The sequence below is a fragment of the Aethalodelphis obliquidens genome, unplaced genomic scaffold, assembly GCF_003676395.1.
Source record: "Aethalodelphis obliquidens isolate GAN/ISIS:26980383/991018 unplaced genomic scaffold, ASM367639v1 scaffold44, whole genome shotgun sequence".
Lineage (NCBI taxonomy): Eukaryota > Metazoa > Chordata > Mammalia > Artiodactyla > Delphinidae > Aethalodelphis > Aethalodelphis obliquidens.
Window position 1 is genome coordinate 10,763,518 of NW_020837988.1, and position 24,334 is coordinate 10,787,851.

General features: G+C 46.2%; 1 protein-coding gene across 4 annotated transcripts in view; it reads left to right on the plus strand.

Moving 5' to 3' along the window:
- The window catches only part of RNF213 (ring finger protein 213), a 112,221-nt gene that overhangs the window by 52,220 nt on the left and 35,667 nt on the right, over window positions 1-24,334 (plus strand). For 3 of the 4 annotated variants that reach the window (XM_027080933.1, XM_027080932.1, XM_027080935.1), the window contains 18 exons: window positions 842-1,057; window positions 1,395-1,544; window positions 4,061-4,650; window positions 5,484-5,646; window positions 6,787-7,004; window positions 7,951-8,091; window positions 8,212-8,379; window positions 9,339-10,494; window positions 11,180-11,373; window positions 11,592-11,744; window positions 12,366-15,971; window positions 17,547-17,683; window positions 18,097-18,192; window positions 19,087-19,205; window positions 20,510-20,629; window positions 21,141-21,283; window positions 21,832-21,967; window positions 22,236-22,374. In XM_027080933.1, coding sequence (XP_026936734.1) covers window positions 842-1,057; window positions 1,395-1,544; window positions 4,061-4,650; window positions 5,484-5,646; window positions 6,787-7,004; window positions 7,951-8,091; window positions 8,212-8,379; window positions 9,339-10,494; window positions 11,180-11,373; window positions 11,592-11,744; window positions 12,366-15,971; window positions 17,547-17,683; window positions 18,097-18,192; window positions 19,087-19,205; window positions 20,510-20,629; window positions 21,141-21,283; window positions 21,832-21,967; window positions 22,236-22,374 — 7,645 coding nt within the window. The remainder of the gene's footprint in view (window positions 1-841; window positions 1,058-1,394; window positions 1,545-4,060; window positions 4,651-5,483; window positions 5,647-6,786; window positions 7,005-7,950; window positions 8,092-8,211; window positions 8,380-9,338; window positions 10,495-11,179; window positions 11,374-11,591; window positions 11,745-12,365; window positions 15,972-17,546; window positions 17,684-18,096; window positions 18,193-19,086; window positions 19,206-20,509; window positions 20,630-21,140; window positions 21,284-21,831; window positions 21,968-22,235; window positions 22,375-24,334) is intronic. The other variant, XM_027080934.1, reaches the window with a different exon arrangement.

Here is a 24,334-nt window from a genome sequence, read left to right on the forward strand (position 1 = left end):
AAGTGATATGGTTGGAATCACACACTCTGTAACCTTTTCAGATTGGCTTCTTCATTTAGCAACATGCATTGAAGGTTCCTTTTCATACCTCACTTCTTTTTACCACTGAATAATGTTCCATTATGTGAATGGACCACAGTTTGTCCATTCACCTACTGAAGAACATCTTGGATACTTCCAAGATTTTGCAATTGTGAATAAAGCTGCTTTATTTGCTTTTAATGGCATGACCCAACTGTATGACCCTAGTATGACTGGGAGAGAAACCTTCTGGTGGTTAAGTATGTTTGAAAATTTTGCCCTCTAAATTGATCCTAAAATTCACATTCAACATTTTGCAAGATAGCCAAGATGTGTAGAGTATAGCCATTACACTGATGTTTATCTTGTTTCCATGTGCTGTGATGATGCCTCCTTAAGACCACGTAGATAACCCTCACGGGGTGTCAGTGCATCCCTAGTGCAGTTTATTTTTCTCTAAGCGTTCTCAAGATGGGAGATTTTAAAGGCGGTGATGTCTAGTTTAAGAAAGATATTCAGTATACTGAAGAGGGCACAGGTTTAAAATAACTGAGAAATGTGGTTCTCCTGGCTGACTTTGGTCATTTGAGGAATCGTCTTCATGAAGAAGGAAGTCCTTTGGGAGATGAATTTGGGTGAGATGTAAACCTCCTGGGCAAAGCAGAATCGAGGGATGTGAGAAGCACATCTGGAAACATGGAATGACTCTGCTTTATTGTATGGAAGTTGGGTCAGAGCAATGAGGAAGTTACTGGGAATTCAATAACGTGGGAAGGAAGTGGGATGCCCACCGTTTTAACTCTGTTCTTAACTTGATCAGGAACCAATGAGAAAATATTAGAAAATATTACCGATGAAGGGAAGAAGTTGATGGCCACTGCTGACTCTGTGTTCAGAAAAGTTACTAATGACCTCATCAGCGGAGCGATTTTAGTTGGACAACTGGAGCTGATCATAAAACACACCAATCAGTTCCTTGACATCTGGCAGTTAAGTAAGTTGAGATGTGGACTTCAGGCTCATGAGGGGTTAGACGGTAAGAAGCGTCTGTGTTTGCCTGTGTGTCTTGTAGAGGGGCGATCTTTGTCGTCTTTATGATTAGTGGCTCTTCTCACCAGGAAGTTGACAGGCGATGGCTTCTAATCCTTAGGAAAATAATGGGAAAGTGATAAAATACTGACTGTGTCAGAGCACTGGCTGTTTTTATTCCATGCTGCTGACACGGGGACATCTTGGAGTGGCCCTGCACGCAGCCCCCTGCGTCACCCTCCACATAGCTCAGCACGTGGGGCGTGTTCACGTGGGTGGAAGAAATGTCTTGCCACAAGCGAATGTTTGTGTGTTCTACTGGTTTCCTTTTCTTTTTTTTTCAGGGAGTACAAGTCTTCCAGCCCATGAGAAAAGACACGCTATGAAGGAAGTGCTGAGTCTCAGAAAGAATGAACTAGTCACTCTAAAGAATGAGAAAACATATGTTGACTCTCTCCTGAAGTTGTATGGGAGGGTAAAAGACCTGATTAAAGGTGATATTCTTAAGCATTAAAATAAACAAAATTGAGGGGTCCCCAGGGGAGAATGGTCAAAAGAGAATATGATAAAAATGTATCACAGTAGCAGCCTTTTATCTTGGACGGGAGCCTTTTTTAAATGTGTTAATTTTTAACAAAGTTAAAAGTTTTTTGGCGATTACTGCCATATCTCTAAATAGCATGCTTAAATATCTCCTTGATTTTTCAGGTTTAAGCATTATCCATGTTAAATGTTAAATCTCCTTATTTTTCCAATTTCTGCCTTACACACATAACCTTTCCAACCTCCCTTTCCTCCAATTTTATCATAATTTTAATTAGATCAGTCCTCAGGGTTTAAATAGTCACGACTGTGTAAATGCACTGTTCATACCTGAGCCATGAAACATACCATGATTCTCTTCCATTTCTTGTGCAAACTGTTTTCTCTAGATTTAAAATTCTTGTCTTGTCCTATGCTTTGTTTTCAATGTATTTGTTTTTAAATTCAATCCCAGACTCTTTACCAACCATTTGAATTTCCTCACAAGGCAATCAGTTTGACTTTTCAGAAGGACTCTCCCCAGACTGGAGGGATGCAGTCCTAGGGATGTCCTGCTTCTGTCCTCGGCTGGATCTGTGTCCTGGGTCCCATGGCTCCCTGCTTTCACTCCTGTGTTTTAGTGAAACACACCCTCTGGTCCCTCCCGAGAAGGGGGCACAGGAGTCGTTGCCTGTCTGAAAATGTCTGCCCGTACATGAGATCTGTTGTTTGGTGCAGAGGTACAGACTGGAAACGTTTTCCTTCAGGATTTGGGATTTGTGGCTCCATGGTCTCTGCAGGGTCGCTGTTGAGAGTCAGATGTGATTCTTATCCTTCGTGGATGACATATTTTCTCTCTCAGGAAGCTCTTGATATCTTTTTGTCCCCCTTATTCTGAAATTTCCTAATGATGTGCCTTGGAATGGGTCTGTTTCCCATCTGTTGTACTGGGCATAATTAAGTGGGTCTTTCTAATCTGGAAATCCAAGTCCTTGAGTTCTGGGGAAACTTCTTGTGTTAGTTAAGTGGTTACTTTTTCTCTTGCTGGAATTCACAGTTGGATGTGTGATCTCCTGGAATGGTCATCTGACTTCCATACATTTTCTCTCCTATTTTCCATCTCTTTGTGTTTTGTTCTGCTTTCTGAGCAGTTTCCTTAATTTGACCTTCTAACGTTTCCAGTAAATTTTTAAATTTCTCTTCTTATGTATTTAATTTATAAGAACTCTTTTTTTCCTCTGAGTGATCCTTTTTCTCTGCTATCCTGTTCTTGTTCATGGTTGCAGTATCATATCTTTCTGAGATTATTGATATTTTTGATTTAGAGGTTTTCTTTTTCTTTATCTTGAATAGTTTCCTATTTCCTCCGAGTTGCTTTTATCTCTTGGTATGTTTTAATATCTATTTTTCATGTTAAAGACTTTCCCCATCTGTCTAGAAATGCTTGTTTATCTGTTTATATTAAGAGAGGTGCCTAACATGCTAATGGAGGATTCTGAGGGTGGCGTGGCTAGGCTTTGAAATAGCCTGTATCTTTAGCTCCTCACTCTTGGGCTGCTTAGATTGCCAGTCTCTTGCTTGGAAGGTATAGGCCCTGCTGCCAGGTTTCTGGGAGTCAAGAGAGAAATGAGGTCTGGAGGGTTCTCAGCATCCAATATGCACATCTAGTCTTACTGCCTTCCTTCTTCCTGTATCCTCTGTTCTCCTTTCTTCTTAAATTTAATGGTACGTACCGTCTGTTAGCTTCCTGACAAAGCATACGTGCCTGGAAATGCCTTTATTCTGCCATATACCTGAGACCCCCAATCCAGAGAGCCCTCCGTGTTATCCTGTCTAAAATATAAACCGCCCATTGCTTGCCAGGGTGGAGGAGGTGCCATCAACCTGCCGTATGGAACGGGTGGGGATGAAAATGAGGCTATTTGATGACTTCTTAAGCAGACTTTCAGCCCAGTCCTCCTTATTTTATCACCACCTCCCAAATTTCAGTTACCTGTGCAGCCAGTGTCTGTGCATTGGGGGAAGTCTGTGACACCAGACACGTGGCAGACTCAGGTTTCCCCACCATGGGCTAGGACCCCACGTTCTGAGGCTTAAGACGTCATTTACCCCCTAGCACATCTGCTTTTCAAGTTCCAAAATTTTGTTGCTGTGATCTCCTTTTCTGTCCTTCCCAGCCCTGTTGCTTTATGGCTTTTGAACAACAATCTCTTTTCTATCATTGGAACAGAATATGGGGAGGGAGTGGAAGCATGTGCAGATGTCAGACTGTCATCTTCTCCCAGAAGTTGCAAAGCTTTCTTTGTCATGAAAATTGACGAGCTAGGTGAGGGTGGAGACTTAGGGATTCTTACTGAGAACAATGCCAGCAAGTGTGTTCACTTGCATTTCCTTAAGAGCAGCGAGGGGAGTAAAAACTGGGAAAGTAAAATGAAATGATATCATGAATAGAGGTTTCACTTTTGACATTCTCTTATGGTTTCAAAAGTGGATTTTGGAGAGATTGCTGAAAGACATTCGGAAGACCTCAGCGGGAAAAGATTAAACCAAGTCGTGATGGTGCACTTGTCAGCCACCTCCCTCGACTCAACGTGGACAACGCATTACAACCTGAGCCCTGCAGTCCAAGAAATGGCCAGAAATGCAGACTTGCTGAAGGACAGCCACGTCTTCCAGGTCTTCTGGACAGAAGCCGCCCAGGAGCTGAGTGAGCCAGAGGAGGAGCTGGAAAGGAAACTATTCCACCCTGAAGAGATGTATCAATGTTTATATGGCCCTTGTTTCAAAAGGTTTACGAAACTGTATCAGGATCTGAAGTCAGGGGAAGTCACCTTTGGGGAAATCGATGACATCTTCAAAAACTTTGTGAATAAATACAGCGACCTAACTAAAGACCTCCAGACCATGTGTGCTCTGTACCCCAGTGACCAAAAAGATTGGATCAAGGAGCGAGTCCGGCAGATCGAGGAATACCATCACCTGCATCAGGCTGTCGACTCAGCCAAGGTCATCTTGAAGGTCAAAGAGAATTTGGCCCTGACCGGCGACTTTGGTGTTCTCCACATCTTACTAAGCTTTGTAAGTTATTTACTGGGGACTACTGGGGGTGGGGGTGGCGGGGATGCCGCTCTCGAGCTCTTAAAAACTGGGCAAGATGATTCCGCAGCTTCCTTCAACGTTATTTGTATTTTATTCGATGCCTGCATATGCCAAGGGCTTCGTTCTTACCTTTGTTTACCAACAGTGTGACTGTTTTGGCTAGTGAGGGTTTCCTTGGATCGGCAGGAGGATCGTGAATTTAGGAAAAGGCAATGATCCTCTTTTAGTCATCAGGTATTTGTAAAGAGTCACCTGAGCTCTTTAGGTTCTAAAAGCCATTTGTTTTGTCAGCTCTGCACATCTAGTGCTTACCTGGGAGCGGCACGTGGTACATTATCTGTTACAGTTAAGAAGTGAGTCTTCTGCTTTCTGATTTTTTTAGGTGAGCATTTATAAGGTATATGGTGACCTATATTATTATATAGACAGGTATGATGGGGACTGGCACATGTAAGCTTGAAGCCCAGCAGCGTGTTTTTGAGTAGGTCACTGTCCTGGTCCTTCTATTCTTTACCTAGAAAATAGAAAAAATTACAAGGTGCACCTGGCAGGGTTCTTGTGTAGGTTTGCTTAGCAGAATGCCAGGTGCGGAGGAACTGTAGTTACTATGGATCGAGGCGGGACAGGAGAGCGGCTACAGTGTCCAATCTGGGATAAGAGCTTTATGCACCTGCCAATCCTGGAAGCTTGGTGGGAAGGACTGTTGGGACGGTCAACATTGTTGTTTTGGGGGGTCCAGGAGCCAGTTCCAGTGCACATACAACCTTCTCTTGCAGACTCTCTTTGACAACTTGCTTTGATGACTTTTTTAGACTGTCTTGGACAACTTTCGCCATGAAAAACTGGACCGGATCAACCAGCAGCTTATCCGTGCCAAAAAGCTGCTGCAGGACGTCAATGAGACCCGGTGTCAGTGTCTGAAGGAGCTGTCCCGGAGGAAGGAGTTCATCAGCTGGGTCCGGGAGGCTCTCGGAGGTACAGTCCATCACTGTGGTGGCCGGAAGTCTGGAGCATGTTTAGATGGTTCATAGGGTGGTCTTCCTAAACGTGTGGGCAGCCCCTCCCCTTGATCATGTTCTGAGTAAAGGACCATGAGATGCCATCTGCATTTTTTAAATTAAAACATTTTAATTGAAATGTATTTGCCAGGTAGCATTGTGTAAAGTTAGGGTGTATGGCACATTGATTTGATACATTTATATCTTGTAATATGATTGCCATTGTAACAATAATTAGCCCCACTATCACGTCCTATAATTCTCCTTTCATCTTAGTGATTGTAATAATTAAGTCTAGTCTCTTAGCAAGTTTTCATCTGTATTCTTTGGTAAATGTGCAGGGTGTGCCTCGTTGATTGTAGGTAGCATTTATTTCAGGACAGTATAGCTCATTTTCTGGTGTAAAAACTATTTCCTTGGCTACTTTTTTTCCCTCTCACTCTGGATGCTTGCTGTGAACAGCAAGGGATCATTTTCTTTAAAATTGTGTCCCTCTAGCTTTTTCCTCCAGTTGATTTTTACTAGAAGCCAAGGCGAACTTGTCTTGGCTTAATCACCTCTTCCTGTCGTTGTGCAAGGGCTTGGCAGTCTTTTTAACTCTGTGGCTTTGGTGACTTTAGCAGAATTAATTCATGGAGGGGAGATGGAGCCCGGGAAGAGGGAAGGTGGACAGCCCTGGTGTGCAGGGACAGGGGAGGGGCCGCCTGCTCAGCTCATCACAGACTCCTGCTTTCAGCTGTGGGCTCCTCGGGCCACAGTGATGCACAGATTTTGATTAGTGAGCAGCCATTTTTTATAGATAACTGTCAACATGTTACTGTTTTTTTCGTAACGAAATGGCAATATTGTGTGATTATATGAAGTAAGGTACACAAAAGCCCCACGCAATGCCTGGACATTGATGCTGTTCAGTAAGGTCAGGTATTGGTCAGCAGTATCAACATAAATGGCAAGAAAGAAAAAAATGCCCCAGGTTCTTATCGAAAGCAAAAAGTGGATAAAACCCCTAAAAATCCACTGAATATCCATTTATAGCTTCAGTAAGGACCATTGTCGCGGATTTGAGGCTCATGTCATCACGGGGTAGCCCTGCACTCACCTGCCTCTCCCTCCCCAGGCATCACTGAGCTGAAGGTGTTCGTGGACTTGGCCTCCATCTCTGCGGGGGAGAATGACATCGACGTGGATCGGGTGGCTTGCTTCCACGATGCTGTGCAGGGCTTTGCACCCCTGCTGTATGAGCTGGACACGAGTGCGGGTTTCGATGAATTCATGCAACACCTAAAAGAGCTGTGGAAGGCTCTGGATAATGACCACCACCTGCCCCAAAAACTGGTGAGTCTTATTTCTGGCTCCAAAATAGATAAGTGTAATAAAGCATCGCTTAGAAACACTAGGGGCAGGACTGCAAACTATTGCACTCTCACATGGCAGGTTTTTAATGCAGTCATTTAAAAGGATGTTTAAAAACAGTTTCTTCCTATATGGAAATGCTTTCTCTGTCTTATTATGTTAGAAAATTGGATACAAAACTGCATGTAAATTAGAGTGATTTCTACTATGCGAAAAGAATGGGAAAAATAGACTGAAATATGTTAAAATGTTACCAGTGGTTTTCTCTTAATGGTGGTAATTGTTACTTAATTCTCTATACTTTTTGGTATTTTCCATACTTTCCGCAATTGGTACAGATTCAGTTTTAATCAGAAAAAAATAAACATTTCACTGTAAGTTAAACCATCTGCACAGGGCCCAAGCAGGCCCATAGTATTGGGTTGGCCAAAAAGTTCATTCAGGTTTTTCTGTAAGATGTTCGGAAAAACCCGAACGAACTGTTTGGCCAACCCAGTACATAGCTTGTGTAACAGGGTGGCTGGAGCCCCACAGGGGATGGGGGAGGAAAAGAGGAATGGAAGGAGCAGCAGAGCTCACAGCCTTGTTATAGCCAGCATTATCCCCAGCTGGGGGCCCGGCAGAACGCTGCCTTCTCACAGAGAGCTGGGTTCATGCCTGTCCCTCCCCATCCATGTATCCAGGGCACCGGGTGAGAACACAGGGGAGCAGCCCATTGCAGCAACACCTCCTGACAAGTGTCCCAAGAGGGAGACCCAAAGCCCGTGGCAGTGGTGGGCAGCGGGTGAGGGAGGCCCCCCCTGTGGGTGATGGCACGCTGAGCCAGAGAAGGGGAGGAGGAGTTTGCCCCTGGAAGGCAGAGGTGGAGAGAGTGGCAGGAAGAAGATCACCTGTAAGCTGCGGCCCATTTTCTCTCCTGTCCCAACAGTGTGACTCTGCCCGGAACCTGGAGTGGCTGAAGACAGTGAAGGAGAGTCACGGGTCTGTGGAGCTCTCATCCCTGTCCCTGGCGACAGCAATCAACAGCAGAGGCATCTATGTGATCAAGGCTCCTGCGGATGGCCAAAAGGTGAGCATCACATCCCAGGCACAGCTGCAGGTGGCTCTTACAGGTTGCTGTCCTCAGGGGCGGGGGTGGGGGGGGTCTCTGCCTCTCAAAAATGACCTCTGATTGTGTACTGTTCCACAGATTTCCCCAGACACAGTTCTACACTTAATCCTTCCTGAGGGCCACGGAGGCCACGAGGAGGTGCGAGACTACTCTTTAGAAGAGCTGAAGGAGCTTTTGAACAAATTGATGCTGATGTCTGGCAAGAAAGATCACAACAATGTTGAAGTCGTAGAGGTATTTTCTGAGGTAAGGGTTTGTATCTATGTTGGAGCAAGTATCCTATTCCCATCTGTTTGGGCTGAGGACTCTCACCGCTGAGGTGCCTGGGAAAGTCAGAAGAGTTTGAGTTTGTATTTATTTGTTTATTTTTAAATTTTATTTATTTTATTTATTTATTTTTGGCTGTGTTGGGTCTTCGTTGCTGCACGCAGGCTTTCTCTAGTTGCGGTGAGCGGGGGCAACTCTTCGTTGAGGTGCGCGGGCTTCTCATTGCGGTGGCTTCTCTTGTTACAGAGCACAGGCTCTAGGCGCACGGGCTTCAGTAGTTCTGGCTCACAGGCTCTAGAACGCAGGCTTAGTAGTTGTGGTGCACGGGCTTAGTTGCTCCGCGGCATGTGGGATCTTCCCGGACCAGGGCTCGAACCCATGCCCCCTGCACTGGCAGGCAGATTCTTAACCACTGCGCCACCAGGGAAGCCCTGAGCTTGTATTTAATTCATAGGAATCACTCTGCTCTTAAACCCATGGAGAGTGGAGCCAGTGGGTCTGCAGAATGCATGTATTCAGAAATCATGACCCAAAGAGATGTTGATTTACTCTGTAAATCAGCAAGCATCCCCAAGTACTTAACGATGTACATGGACATCCTTCATCAACATCCGAAGTAATCGTGATGAGAAAGGCATGTCGATTTATGTCATGGTCTCTCCTTTTGATTATGAGTTTTGTCCTTAAAGTTCATTTGTATTTTATAAATGGTTTCCTTTATCTTTACAACGTATTGCTTCCTAAAGAAGAGACTGTGGAAATGAGGAAGGAAGGCCTTCTGTGATCAGTCTCATGCTCGATATCACACAGTGAACCATGGAGAAAACACGAACCCCAGCCCTTCAAATTATCAATCTGTTTGTGTTATTCTAGACTGTTGTGTCCTTCTCTCTGCGGTCAGCTCTGTGACGTCTGCCTCCTGCTTCCATTTGCAACAGGTGTTTTGCAACGTGCAGAGGCTTGTCCAGTCCTTTATAAACCTGTACTCTGCCGGAAATATGCTGTTCAGGACCTGGACGGCCGAGGTGTACTGCTCCCCCCGGAAGGGTGCCTCCATCCGGATGGACTTCGGTCTGCAGCTCGTGCGCCAGCTCGTGGAGAGCGGGCCAGTCGCTGAGCTGCTCGAGACCCTCTGCCGGCAGATGGAGGACTTCCTGGACCAGTGGGAGAGATTCGTGGCAGAGAAGCGAGCTGAGCACTTTTACCTCAACTACTATACTGCCGAGCAGCTGGTTTACCTGGGCTCGGAACTCAGGAAGCAGGTGCCCAGCAGTGCCGCCCTCACCATGCTCTCCTTCATCAAAGGCAACTGCACCCCAAGGGACGTCTTGGAGGCCTGCCGGGGGCCCGATGGCAGGGCCATCACACACCAGGAGAGTACAGTGGTTGAAGAATTGCCACTGTTGCTCTTCTCTGAGTCCAGACTGGTGGATAAGCTGAGGGTCATCATGAAGCACTCGATGACGTGCATGAGTGTCTTCCTGCCTCACTGCCTGGACCTGGAGGCCCTTGGCCACTGTCTGGCTCGCCTGGCGAGGATGGCTGGGCCCCCTGTGCAGCGGGAGCTCCCCAGAGGCCTGCAGGACGGCCAGCCGAATCTCGTCGTCTGTGGCCACTCTGAGGTGCTGCCAGCCGCCCTGGCCATCTACATGCAGACCCCGAACCAGCCCCTGCCCACCTACGACGAGGTGCTGCTCTGCACCCCAGAGACCACGTTCGAGGAGGTGGCGCTGCTCCTGCGTCGCTGCCTGACCCCGGGCTCCCAGGGACTCAGGGTCTACAGCCTGCTGTACGCAGACCAGCTGAGCTACGAGGTGGCCTGCCGGGCGGAGGAGCTCTTCCTGAGGCTGTGCATGCAGCGCCACCAGGAGCACTACCGGCTCGTGATGGTCTGTGACCATGAGCGAGAGCACTGCTACCTCCCCTCAGCCTTCAGCCAGCACAAGGTTCTCATCACCCCCCAGGCGCCCCTCAAGGACATCCAGGCCTACCTGGCTCACCACTTCCGGGTCCCGGAACAGACCCCGTCAGCCGCTGCCACGTTCCGGGACCACATGTGTGTTGGGATCGTGGCCTCGGAGAGAGCGGGTGTCGGTAATGATGGCTGCTGGGTCCCTGAGTCCCAGGGACCACCTGATGGCCCTTCCCTGTCCAATGGGGTGGGGGGTGAGCTCAGATGAGCCCTTTTGCAGGTGGGGAAACTGAGTCTCCAGAGGATTGACTCATCTGAAGTTGTAAATCGTGACCCATACTGGAGCGGGACACCGTTTCTCACATGGTTTCCAGCTTGGCTGAGCCATCTTCCCCCTTTAAACTAGCATCTCTGCAGTTTCCTCTTTTTTTTTTTTTTTTTTTTAAGTCCGTTGGCTACTTTGGGGTTGATGTGGGTCCTGAGCGGGCTGAGGTATAATTACCCCATCTTGAGAAGAAACGGATGCCTCTGCCTTCAGTCACCATCATGATTTTCATTCTGTTGACTGTATCCCTTTAACATTACTACCTTCCTTCCAGTGAAAATTGCTCCCCGCCCCCGGGAGCGAACTCTGCTGTTTCTGTCCTTATGCTCAGACTGCCATCTTAGTCCCAGGAAGCAGCAAGGATGGTGGGTGGGTAACAGCAAGGAAATCTGAGGGTTCGAACGTGCGTCCTTTAACCTGATGTTAGGTTGCATCGGTTTTGAATTTTGTACAAAGAGAAACGATTTGTAGTGACTCTTTCTGGTCATTCTCACTCTTGATCCGTAGCCCTGGCGCCTAATTTTTGTATGTTCACGTCACAGGAAGGTCTCTCTTTGTGAAGAGGTTGCACGGCCAACTGAAAATGAAGTTTAATGGAGAAAAAGTGCCTCTAAAAATTATTCGATTGATCAACCCTCAGGTGGATGAGAATGAAGTCCTGGGCTCCCTCCTGCCTTTCCTGGACGCCCGGTATCAGAGGAGACCCATTGTATTCCACTTTGACGTGACCTCTTCAGTAAGTGCCCGCAGGTTCTAGCTGAGTGGCCGTGCTGGGAAAGACACAGCTCCCACATCCTGCCTTGCCCCCTTCCCAGTATAAAGACTTGCTTCTTCGTACATGTATTGATACTCAGTATCATCGTTATCAAAGAGCTGAATAAGAGGGTCCTTAGGGTTGGGAGGATTGGTGTCTTTTGTGTACGTATTTACAGACCCACGTCATTCTGTCTTTAGGTGCAGACTGGAATTTGGGTGTTTCTTTTCAAACTCCTCATTCTCCAGTACTTAATGGATGTAAATGGGAAGATGTGGCTTCGGAACCCATGCCACTTATATATCGTTGAAATCCTGGAAGGGAGTTCGCTGCCACAGAGGCCTTTGAAGCTGGTGTGTATCAGGGCACTTTCATGTTACTGTTGGGGTGGGGGCTTCGATACGTTTTTGTGATTCCCCACTTTTGCCTTAGCAAAGTAGCTGAGTGCAATGTTAGTAAAGACAGATCTTTAAACTTATTTTTAAGTAATGCCTGGAATAAAAAGATTCTTTTATTAATTAGCAGTATCTTAGATTTGTTCTTATCGGGATGGATGCTGTATGTCTGGGTTAAATGCCAGTGGTGCTGGGAATGCAGAAAACTCATTTGCTAGGAGGAGCACCATCTTTCTTAATGGTAGCTGACAGGGAAAGGAGACTTTCATCATCTCAGTTTCTTAACAAAAGGGAGTTTTATGCGGACATACACACGTGCACGCGTATGTACTTGATGGAGAGATTTAGTTCCAAGAGGTTGGGTAGAAAAGGGCTTTTTGATCGACAGTGCAGCTCATATGATGCCTGAATGTGCAAAAGGTAACACCCCATGCAAAGAGGAATCTACAGAAATCCCTTCATGGAAAGTGATTTTTCGTAAAGGTCCATGCAGTCTAGACCATGTGGAGGATTAAAACACAAAAGCTTTTTTTAGGCAATTCAGCCATAACTCATTTCATTTGTGTCTCTTCTTTCCAGAGTACACTTGTCCCCCAGTTCAATTTTCTAGACATCTTCCCCAAAGTCACGTGCAGGCCTCCCAAAGAAGTGATCAGCATGGAGCTGGATCCTCAGTGGAGCTATGAAGAGCCAGGAATGGACCAGAGAGCGTTCTGCAGTGAAACATTCCAGAGACCTTACCAATATCTAAGGCGGTTCCATCAGAAAGAAAACCTAGACACATTTCAGTACCAAAAAGGCTCTGTTGAGGGCAGCCCCGGTGAATGCATCCAACATCTCCTGATTTACTGTGGGGTGATAAACCCATCCTGGTCAGAGCTTCGGAACTTTGCTCAGTTCTTGAACTACCAGCTCCGAGATTGTGAGGCTTCTCTCTTCTGCGATCCCAGCTTTGTTGGAGACACTCTGGTGGGTTTCAAGAACTTTGTGGTCACCTTCATGATCCTCATGGCACGAGATTTCGCCACGCCTACACTTCACACATCCGACCAAAGCCCAGGGAAGTACACAGTCACCATGGACGGGGTCAAGGAAAAAGATCTTGCCCCTTTTACTCTCCGGAAGAGGTGGGAGTCAGAGCCCCACCCGTACGTGTTCTTCAACAGAGACCACACATCCATGACGTTCATAGGCTTCCATTTCCAGCCCAATCAGAACGGCGGTGTTGACGCCATTGACCGCTTGAGTGGGGAAGTAATCAAGAAGGATGTTATGACAGTGCAACTGTATGAGGGCCTGTTACTTCAGAGGGTGCCCTTCAATGTGGACTTTGACCAGCTGCCCCGACATGAGAAACTTGAAAAGCTGTGCCTGGCCTTGGGGATCCAGTGGCCCATCGACCCTGATGAAACATACGAGCTTACAACGGACAATATGCTTAAGATCCTTGCCATCGAGATGCGTTTCCGGTGTGGCATCCCTGTCATCATCATGGGAGAAACCGGCTGTGGGAAAACAAGACTCATTAAATTCCTCAGTGACCTGCGGCGTGGGGGTGCTGACACTGACACCATGAAGTTGGTCAAGGTTCACGGAGGAACAGCTGCCGACATGATCTACTCCAAGGTCAGGGAGGCCGAAGCACTCGCCTGCTTCAATAAGGACCAATTTCAGCTAGACACCATCTTGTTCTTTGATGAAGCCAACACCACAGAGGCCATAAGCTGCATCAAAGAGGTCCTGTGTGACCACACAGTGGGTGGCAAGCCCCTGGTTAAGAATTCTGGCTTGCATATCATAGCAGCCTGCAACCCTTACCGGAAGCACACCCAGGAGATGATCTGCCGTCTGGAGTCAGCTGGATTGGGATACAGGGTTAGTGCAGAAGAGACGGCGGAGAGGCTTGGCTCCATCCCCCTGAGGCAGCTGGTGTACCGCGTTCACGCTCTGCCGCCGAGCCTGATCCCCCTGGTGTGGGACTTCGGACAGTTGAATGACTCAGCAGAAAAGCTCTACATCCAGCAGATTGTCCAGAGACTAGTGAACTCCATCGTGATGGTGCAGAGCGAGACTCGTGTGATCACCGAAGTGCTTTCTGCCTCTCAGGGTTTCATGAGGAAAAGACAAAATGAATGCAGTTTTGTCAGCCTCAGGGATGTGGAACGCTGTGTGAAAGTTTTCAAATGGTTTTACGACCACAGTGAGATGCTCTTGTCTAAGCTGGATTCCTTTCTCTGCGAGTCTGATGTCATCCAAAATGACTTTGAGAGAGATCCCATCCTCTGGTCCTTGGTGCTGGCCATCGGGGTATGTTACCACGCCTCTTTAGAGAAGAAGGAATCTTATCGGAAAGCCATTTGCAGGTTCTTTCCAGAACCATATAATGATAGCAAGATTATCCTGCATGAGATAACACAAACCCAGGATCTTTTTCTGAATGACGTATCTCTGAGGAAAACCATCGCTAAGAACTTGGCTTTGAAGGAGAATGTCTTCATGATGGTTATCTGCATCGAGCTCAAGATTCCTCTCTTCCTGGTGGGCAAGCCCGGCAGCTCCAAATCTCTCGCCAAGACCATCGTGGCAGATGCCATGCAAGGCCAGGCTGCGCACTCGGACCTATTCCGGAGCCTGAAGCAGGTCCATCTGGTGTCGTTCCAGTGTAGCCCTCATTCCACCCCACAGGGCATTATAGGCACCTTCAAGCAGTGTGCCCGCTTCCAGCAGGGGAAAGACCTGGAGCAGTACGTCTCCGTGGTGGTGTTAGATGAGGTTGGACTGGCAGAAGACTCGCCCAAAATGCCCCTGAAGGCTCTGCACCCACTGCTGGAAGATGGATGCATTGAAGACGATCCTGCCCCCCACAAAAAAGTTGGCTTCATAGGCATTTCCAACTGGGCCCTGGACCCCGCCAAGATGAACCGGGGTATTTTTGTGTCACGTGGCAGCCCCAATAAGAGAGAGCTCATTGAGAGCGCCAGGGGAATTTGCTCTTCAGAGCCCCTCGTCCAAGAAAGAATCCGAGGATACTTTGCATCCTTTGCCAAAGCCTATGAAACAGTATGTAAGAGGCAGGACAAGGAGTTCTTTGGGCTTCGTGACTACTACAGCCTCATCAAAATGGTGTTTGCCGCGGCAAAAGCCTCTAATAAAGAGCCTTCCCCTCAAGACATCGCACAAGCTGTCCTTCGGAACTTCAGTGGCAAAGACGACATCCACGCCCTGGATATTTTTTCATCCAATTTACCTGAGGCAAAGTGCACAGAAGAAATCAGCACCATGCATTTGATCCAGCAGAACATATACGGTGATCTTCAGAAGGCATCTGGCAGAGAGCTGGACGACTCCGAATCCCGCTACCTGCTCGTGCTGACCAGAAACTATGTGGCCCTGCAGATCCTGCAGCAGGCGTTCTTCAGTGCAGACCAGCCAGAGATTATTTTTGGATCCAGTTTTCCCAAGGACCAAGAGTACACCCAGATCTGCAGAAATATCAACCGAGTGAAGATATGCATGGAAACCGGCAAGATGGTGGTGCTGCTCAACCTGCAGAACCTCTATGAGAGCCTCTATGACGCGCTCAATCAGTACTACGTCTACCTCGGTGGCCAGAAGTACGTGGACCTCGGTCTGGGGACCCATCGGGTCAAATGTCGGGTTCACCCAGACTTCCGCTTGATAGTCATCGAGGAGAAAGATGTCGTCTACAAACATTTTCCCATCCCCCTCATTAACCGGCTAGAGAAGCACTATCTGGACATCAACACTGTTTTGGAGAAATGGCAGAAGAATATCGTGGAAGAGCTTAAGGTCTGGGTGGAGAAGTTCATAGACGTGAAAGCAGAGCAGTTTCTAGCCAGACCCAAGTACAGCCCTTCCGATGTCTTCATGGGCTACCACTCAGACACGTGTGCCTCTGTGGTGCTCCAGGTCATAGAGCGGCTGGGGCACAAGGTCCTGACGGATGAGCTTTACCAGGAGGTGTCTGAGCAGGCCAAACTGGTGCTGCTGGATTGTGCCACTCCTGATGCTGTAGTTCGGCTGAACGCTTCCTCACTAGGCCTGTTCACCGCACAGTCCCTGTCGCAAGCATACTATTACAGGCAGCAGCATAACTCCTTTGCAGACTTCTTCCAGGCTCACCTTTGCACGATGGATGCGGGGCGCCGTGCCGTCTTCACAGAGGTGATTATCTTTCTATATTTTACCCTTTTTCTCTTTTACCTCAGGGTCCTTGACTCGCTAGCATCAAGAATTCAAGATTCTTTGCAAGTCAGTGTATAGGAACCATAAATGAATGTGTTGAGACTTTTGGTTCCTCTCCTTGGCAAGTGCAAGGAGACCTATATATTTATACATGTTAGTTTAACCAAGTTTCGAGTGCCCATTTTTCTGCAGTGCAGTGCACAGTGTTCACCTCAACAAATGAGGTTCGAGTACACTGGGGATATAAAGATGAATTAACACAGGGCTTGGCCTTGGTCTACATACAGTGTAAGGTGGAAGGACACTCATGAACGGGTACTGTTGATATCTTATGACAGTGCTATCCACAGAGGCAAAGAGGAGCAACACAGATCAGGATACGAGGTCGCGTGAACCCATCTTTAATAAGAGATGACCGTCAAGCTAATTGTAAAGTATGGTTGGGAAGGTATTATAGGCAGGGGACCTTATTTGAGCAAGGATGTCAAGGTTTAAAACAACACAGTCTGTGCAGGAAACCAGGAGTTAAAGGCTGATGAAGCTTAAAGTTCAAGTCTGCGAGTGCTGAGAGATGGGGATGAGATATAACTGGAGAGACTTCATGGAGGGTCTTGTCAGTAGCACCAAGGAGCTTTGTCTTCCTTGTATAGAGGGGAGTGATGGAGAAATGTGTGTGGAGAGAGGAAGGAAAAAAGTCCGATAAAAGACTCACAGAAAAGATAGACCGGTAGGGAGGCTGCAGTACCAGTTCAGTCAAAGTAGAGGATGGATGGGTGGAATTGAGACATAGTAGGGATGCAGATTGGCAGAGGTAATGATTGATTCCTTATAGGGGCTCTGGGAGATGGAGGAGGCTAGACATGGCTCCCTGGATTCTTCCTTGGATGACCAAAAGTTTGGTTAATCACAATCTAGGTATGAGCAGCAAGTTTGGCAGAGGCAGTGGTGAATTCCATTTGGGATGGGCTTTGATGTTCCTGTAACATCTAGGTAGACTATCATGCAGTTGGATATAGGAATAGGAAACTCAGTGGTAAGGCCAGCCTGGAGATAACGATTCAGGACCTAGGATATCAGCATGCCCTTAAGGAGTGTATTTGTTGCACTGTGCGGTGTGATCCAGTGGCAGGGGAGAATTGCTAACAGCTGTGGGAAGGGACATGAATGGCCAACTCGATCTGAAAGTATGAAGTAAGATTGCAAAGGAGAAATGGCATTTGTTCTGAGCCCTAAGGTATCATCAGAACTGTCAGTAGGATCCAAAGTAGGAAAAGACACTGGAGTCTAGGAAGAAGACTTGAAGGCCTCTTAGGGACAGGGTGACTCTTCTCTCCAATACGTTTGATCCTGTAGGTTCTGTTTACCTCAGCACTGCCTCGTTTTGGAAAACTCCACTGGGTTTGTATTCTTTTCTGTCTGTGTACCAACTGCACACTGAGGAGCCCATGGAAGATATTTGCTGAACATCCTCATGTTTCTGGGATCTAAACCTAGCGGACGTGCAACCCTTTCTTGCATTCCAGCGAATTTTACTTGCATTTCCTGCCTTTGCAGATCACAACGTTCTCCAGACTGCTAACCAGTCATGACTGTGAACTTTTAGAATCAGAAGTAATGGACAGGGCTCTGAAACTCACCATCCTGTCACTGCAGCACTTTGACACCGAGTACTCCTTCCTCAGGGAAGTTCGGTGAGGGTCTCTGCCTTCCCCTCCCGTTCCTTTCCCTCCTCAGGATCCATCACTTTGTATTTCATATGTATGGCTATGGTAACCACTGGTGTTCTCACCACTTTTGGTTAGTGAACCTTGAGGACATGTGACTCTGAAAAGGATGTTGTTAAATTCTCCAGGTGTCCTTCTCATCTCTGTTATCCTCTGCAAAAACAGCCCTCTCTGAATCCAGCATCCTTATGCCTCATTGGGAGGCATTTATTGGGGCTTTTTTCTTTCTCCGCTGGATTGTCTACCCACCTTACTTGCAGAGGAAAATCCCACCTGAATAGTTTTTCTATATACCCCTTCTATTTCCCATCACTTTGGAGAATATTATCACCAATTTTTAGGACAGAAAACTCACTTGGATAATTTCCTTTTTCTTTCAGAAACTGCTTAGCTCACAAAGCCAGTTATAAAATCCTCATTATTCAAACAGATTTTGAAGATGGAATTCACAGTGCTCAGCTCATCGCTTCAGCAAAGTATGTTTTTGTTATTTTTCTCGGAAACTGTGTAGGAAACTCCAAATTTATTCAGGAGCTCCTAAAGAATTTCTTCCCTGAAAACTGTATAGTATCAGAACGAACATTAAAAATAAGAATAAAAATTATTCTCCCTTTTTATTCCTCTAAATGTGGACTAGAGAAACAAAGAGAGAAAAGGCTCATAACAACACAAAAATAGCCAAACGCAACAAGTGTAAATAACAGAATATTAGCAGGATATAAAAGAGTATCCTTGGAACATATGTTAGCAGACATAATTTGGTCATTATTCATTTTAAACTACATGATATGAAGTTATTGCAAGTTTAAGGGCCATAATGGTATTTAAATGCTTTCAGTTGTATTTGTTGGGCAGCTTTATATTGTTTGTAGGGGAAATTTGATACTTTTAGAATTAACTACGTTCCCTTATTACTTGATGTTTAAGTAAAAGTAATTTCTGGACCTTCTAAAGCATTGGAAACCATATTTCATATCTTGGTTGTCTTTGGCCATTGGTTGTCTGTTCACAGAACTCTGTTTCTTGAAATGGAAAGGTCCGCCAGCCTTACCTTAGTAGCATCAGAGCAAGCACATCAAGGATTGTAAGATAGGGTTCCTGACCAATAAAAAAAAAAAAGCCATTTCAAAGCAGAGGGATGCAAGAATGGGGGAAAGAGATGAGCCTACTTAGAGAGGTCTTGCTCCCATTCTCTTGTAAGAGAGGATAGCAAGCTTGAGGGTATGAAATCTATTTAAAGCTAAAAAAATGTGAGATGGAACTTGACCGCTCCAAGGACACCCTTCAGGCATTTTACAACGTCCATTTTGTTTATTTTCTTGGGTTTTGTTTTGATTTATTTTGTCTTTGCTTGTTTGTTTTTAAAATAGGTATTCTGCTATAAATGAAATCAACAAGATACAAGGAAATAAGGACTATGTCTTAGTCTATTTCATCACAAAACTGTCCCGGATGGGAAGTGGAACGTCCTTTGTAGGATCCCATGGAGGTAGGACCAAAATATTAGTGAATATGTTTGTTTAATGATGTTTAAGTTGTTTCTAATTTGGTCCTATGATGTACAAAGTCTGACATTGGAACATTAATATTAATCTCAACAATATTTTTTTCATTGAGATTTCTTACTGCTGATTAATGCAAAAAACACTCATCTTTGGACTGGCTGTTCCAACATATAGCACTTCTTTCATCACTTGTCGATAAACACTTGATTAATCTCTGGTTCCTCACCTTTTACTATATGGATAATGCAGAGAGAGAGTTCCAGCTAACAGTGTTACGAATGCATGGATACTTTATGCCTGCTTCTGGGGTGGGGAAATGCTATCTTAAATCTCTCTCTCTCTCTTTTTTTTCCTGAGGAATTAGCCACCAAATATTTATTACACAGGCACACCTCGTTTAATTGAACTTTGCTTTATTACACTTGACGGATACTGCGTTTTTTACAAATTGAAGGTTTGTGCCAAGTCTATCGGTGCCATTTTTCTGAAAGCATTTGCTCACTTCATGTCTCTGTGTCATATTTTGGCAATTCTCGCAATATTTCAAACATTTTCATTATCATATGTTCTATGGTGACGTGGGATCAGTGACCTTTGATGTTACTATTACGACTAGCTGAGGGCTCAATGAGGGTTAGCATTTTTTAGCAATGCACTATTTTTTTGGTTGTTTTGTTTTTGTGTGTGCTATACAGTATTTTTTAATTAAGGCATGTACATTGTTTTTTGAGACATAATGCTATTGCACACTTAATAAAATACAGTATAATGTAAACATAACTTTTATAGGCACTGGGAAACCAAAAAAATTGTGTGATTCAATTTATTGTAATATTTGTTTTTTCGTGATGGTCTGGACCTGATCCCAAAGTATCTCCAAGGAATCCCCTGTATGAGAAAATTAGTATTCTAGAAATAGGCAAATAACAGTTTACTTTAATAATTTCATAGTTAATGGGGGGCAAAGCTTGCCGTTGTCTCACACCCCTCTACTAATTATGATACAGCAAGTTTAATAACAAATTTATAAAAGAATCACAAGCCTTCTTCAAACATTTTTTACAAAGTAGTCATTTCAGTTCTTAAAACTGAATTTTATGCTAAAGTTGCTAACAGCTGTAGCATGACATCTATATGGTTCCTGTGTATATTGAAGGAATGAGACTTCAGGATACAAATTGTTCATTCTGCAGTGCGTTGCAACATAGGGTTGGTAGTGTATCCCTGCTTATGACTGACAGGAAGAAGCCAGAGGAGACAGGGAAGCTTCTGGGGCTTGTTTTCCCAGGGCTGTGGCAGTCTGTACACATCGACGACCTCCGGAGATCCACAGTCATGGTTTCGGACGTGACTAAATTGCAGGATGTGGCCATCAGCCAGCTGTTTAAACCAGAAGATCAGCCTGAGTGTGAGTGTGGAGGAAAGGTCCTCGGGGAGACAGGATGGTGGGAGTGGCTGCAGGGAGGTGTGTGCGGCGCTGCGAGGATGGGACCTTAGGCTACCATTCCCTTGGGTCCAACACCTGCCCCTCGGCAAGAGCTCGGGACATGTTTGCTGAACTGAGTGATGATGAATCAAGGGCACTGTCTACTGCTTTCCAAGGCCAGGAGAAGACAGTATTTCCACAGGAAAAGTAGGTCTTTGCAGGTGCCTGTGGAACATGTCAGATTCTGTCTGCCCTGCCTCCCGGATCAGCCATCCGAGCCCAGGACGGAGGTTCGGGTTGCACTGATGGACCACATCCAGTGGGCGAACAGAGGCTGATCTGCATGACTGACGGCCTGTCCTTTGGGGACCCTCCCCCGAGCTGTTGCCAGGGAAATCCCAGTGGTTAGAGCCCCAGCACGCCACATAGAGGCTGTTGCCAGCGCTCCCCTTCCACCTCTGAACAGTAACTCCATTGTTTTGCTTCTATGCAGTGGAGGTGGAACACGGGGCCCAAGACGATGGTGAGGAGGTGATGGAAACTGAGGTGGCCACATCAGGGGAAGTGGCAGAGGTGGAAATGGAGACAGAAAGTTCTGAGGCAATGGACAGCCCGACCTCTGGACCAGGAAGTGATGTGAGTTCTTGCTCTTTCTAGTCCTCTGAGCCTCCATGCTGTTGGGCTGCCCTTCCTTAGACTTGTCTGAGGAGTGGACTCAGCTGTCCAGGGCTTAGCCCAACACTCCTCCCCCTGCCACTGCAAGTGCAGGTGAATTACCAGTACCAGATCTGACCTTGGCTTTTCCTGGTGTCCCCTGGTCAGTTTTGCTCTGATCCTTGACCACTGACGGGGTCCCCAGGCACACGGGATCATGTTGCAGTGGTTTCCTTTTTTTTACTTTTTATGGCTGTACCACGTGGGTTGTAGGATGTTAGTTCCCTGACTAGGGATTGAACCCAGGCCCACAGCAGTGAAAGTGCCGGAGCCTTAACCACCGGACCGCCAGGGAATTCCCTCACAGTGGTTCTAAGGGGAACTTGGCAAGGGCACGTGGCGGGAGCTTGGGCAGGAGGAACACTGTGCCCCCTGCACATAGGCGCTTAGACCTTGTCTCCCATGTGTCGCCTGGCCTCTCCTGACTTGTAAGTGACAGAAACGGAAGGTTTGATTGTCTCTGTCGACAGACGCAGATCCTGGACACCACCAGGCTGCTGGGAAGCTGTATCCAGGGCGCCGTGGGCATGCTCAGAGACCAGAACGAGGCTTGTCAGCGCAGCATGCGGAGGGTGTCCATTCTCCTCAGCCTCCTAGACGAAGATGGCAAGTACAGAGGCGTGGGGCCCCTCTTGCCTGCACCCCAGCCTGGGCTCCTTCTTTGGACCATGAATCATCCCCCCGCTGCCGCTTTCTGTGGCTCCCAGAAGCAGCTGGCCCCCTGGGAATCTAAGTGCACCTCCGGGATTTCTGTAGACCTGGCCTGCCCAAAGGAAACGGGCTTACCCTCCTGCTGGGGCAGGTCAGGGATGCAGAGCCTACCACTCGGTGCCCGGGGATGTGCTGAGTGCCCATCTGCTCTGCTTTTCCATAGCCGCTTTCTTACGGGTCACCAAGATGCGCCTCTCTGTCCTTTTAAAGAAGCAAGAAGAGAACTACATCCACAATGTGAAAGACTGGGTGGTGAGGGAAGCCTCCAATCAGGACGCTCTGCAGGAAGCCGGCACGTTCAGGTACTGCCGTGAAGGGAAACCAGGGCTGGCTGGGGGGTGGATGCATGGCTCTTCCAGCCGAGGAGACGCTTCTTTCCAAACCTCTGAGAAATTCAGAGCTGTCAATATTTTTTCCCCAGAGCACAAGATGGTCTGGGCGGCAGTTACATGGGGTTTGCCAGACTCTTTTCTCTACTTTTGTGTGAGTTTAAATTTTTTCATAACACAAAACAAAACAAAACAACCCAGAACATCTGTTCTTGTTGGATGTAAACTTGTACCAGCATGTCCATTACCATAGAAATGGGTGCCTTTTTAGGTTAGTAAATTAAGGGAGGGAAGCGAAGTTGTTTTCCCAGGCCTCCTGCGTGAAGTTATTTGATAACTACAAAAATAAGACCCAGAGTATTCATTTGTTGTCCCTGGTCCTTTTTCTGAAAAACTTGACATTGTTTTCAAGACTAGCCCATGACAACCTTTGTGGCTGAGGCAGGGGGCATTTGCTCTGGATCCCAAATGGAAGATTCCACCCGCCCCTGTCGGCAGGGTCGTCTTAGACCTGTGACTTCACCACCCTGGCCCTCAGTTTCTTCATCTCTGAGAGAAAGGTTAACTCATCCGGAGGCTTGGATTCAGCAGGGGTGTGTCGCCTTCATGCCATTGGCAGGGGGGACACGTGGGAACATCCAGGGTTAAATGGACCATGTGAGCTTATTGATGCTGGGTTTGTGACTGTAGGGTTTTTCTGCTTCTGTGTTTTTCTGTAGTTAGCCTTCATTTCTTTCCTAATTGTACCTTCTGAAGGAACTTTATAAGATTAGATTTGGACCTAGAATTATTTTCATTTCCCTTGGTTCCTCTGTATGGATTTTACTAAATGCTTGTTTTTACATAAATGCTTCTTAAAATCTGTATTTTCAATGTACCCTTGACACCACCCCTTCACTTACTGCACTTCCCACATTTGCCAGTGTTCAAAGAGTGTTCATAGTGGCAAGGGTGGCCCCACTTGTCACTGCTCTGCTGTTTGCTCTGCGTCAGGACTGGCCTCCTTGTACTCAGGGGCCGCCATGGGATCCGACCAGCATCTGAGTCCAGGTGGAGCTCTGGGGCCTATTGGCCCGTTCTCACAAGGCTTTGGAAGCTAACTGCTCACCCTCCATGTGTTTTGGATTTCAGTCATTTGCCCTCTTGGCATTAAATAATCCAAATTGGGATAGTCTTTACACAGTCAGCCCTCCATATCCTCGGGTTCCAAATTCACAGATTCAACCAACTGCGGGCCGAAAATATTCGGGAAAAAAAAAATCCAGAAAGTTCCAAAAAGCAAAACTTGAATTTGCCACATGCTGGCAACTATCTGCATAGCATTTACCTTGTATTTACAACAGTTTACGTAGTGTTGACTTTGTATTAGGTGTTATAAGTAATCTAAGGATGATTTAAAGTGTAAAGGAGGATGTACGTAGGTTATATGCAAATACTACACCATTTTATATAAGGGACTTGAGCATCCTCAGATTTTGTATCTGTCAGGGTCCTGGAACCAACCCCTTATGGGTATGGAGGGATGACTGTACTAGGGTTTTTCCAGCACCCAAAGTCTGCATATGTGACCAGGTACAGCTTCCCCCATTTCTCCCTGCAGCCAGTTTTTACCTTTCACTCTCACAGTTTTCTGCACATTTCTGGTTCAATATTTTTAAAAAGTATTTCTTTTTTTTCAAAATGGAACATGCATTTTTCTCCCCAATATTAATTACCTAGTAGTAGATTTCTTTGGCCTTACCATAAGAATTTTTAAATGACTTAAGTTTATTTTTATAAAATAAAATATATAAAATATATTTTATTACTAAATATAATTGTACGTGTATGAGTTAATATAAGCAGTCAAGTTTATATATATGTGTATATACGTATATATAAATATTCAGATCTAATGTACAAAACCATCAACAATGAAAACTAAGTTCTAGAT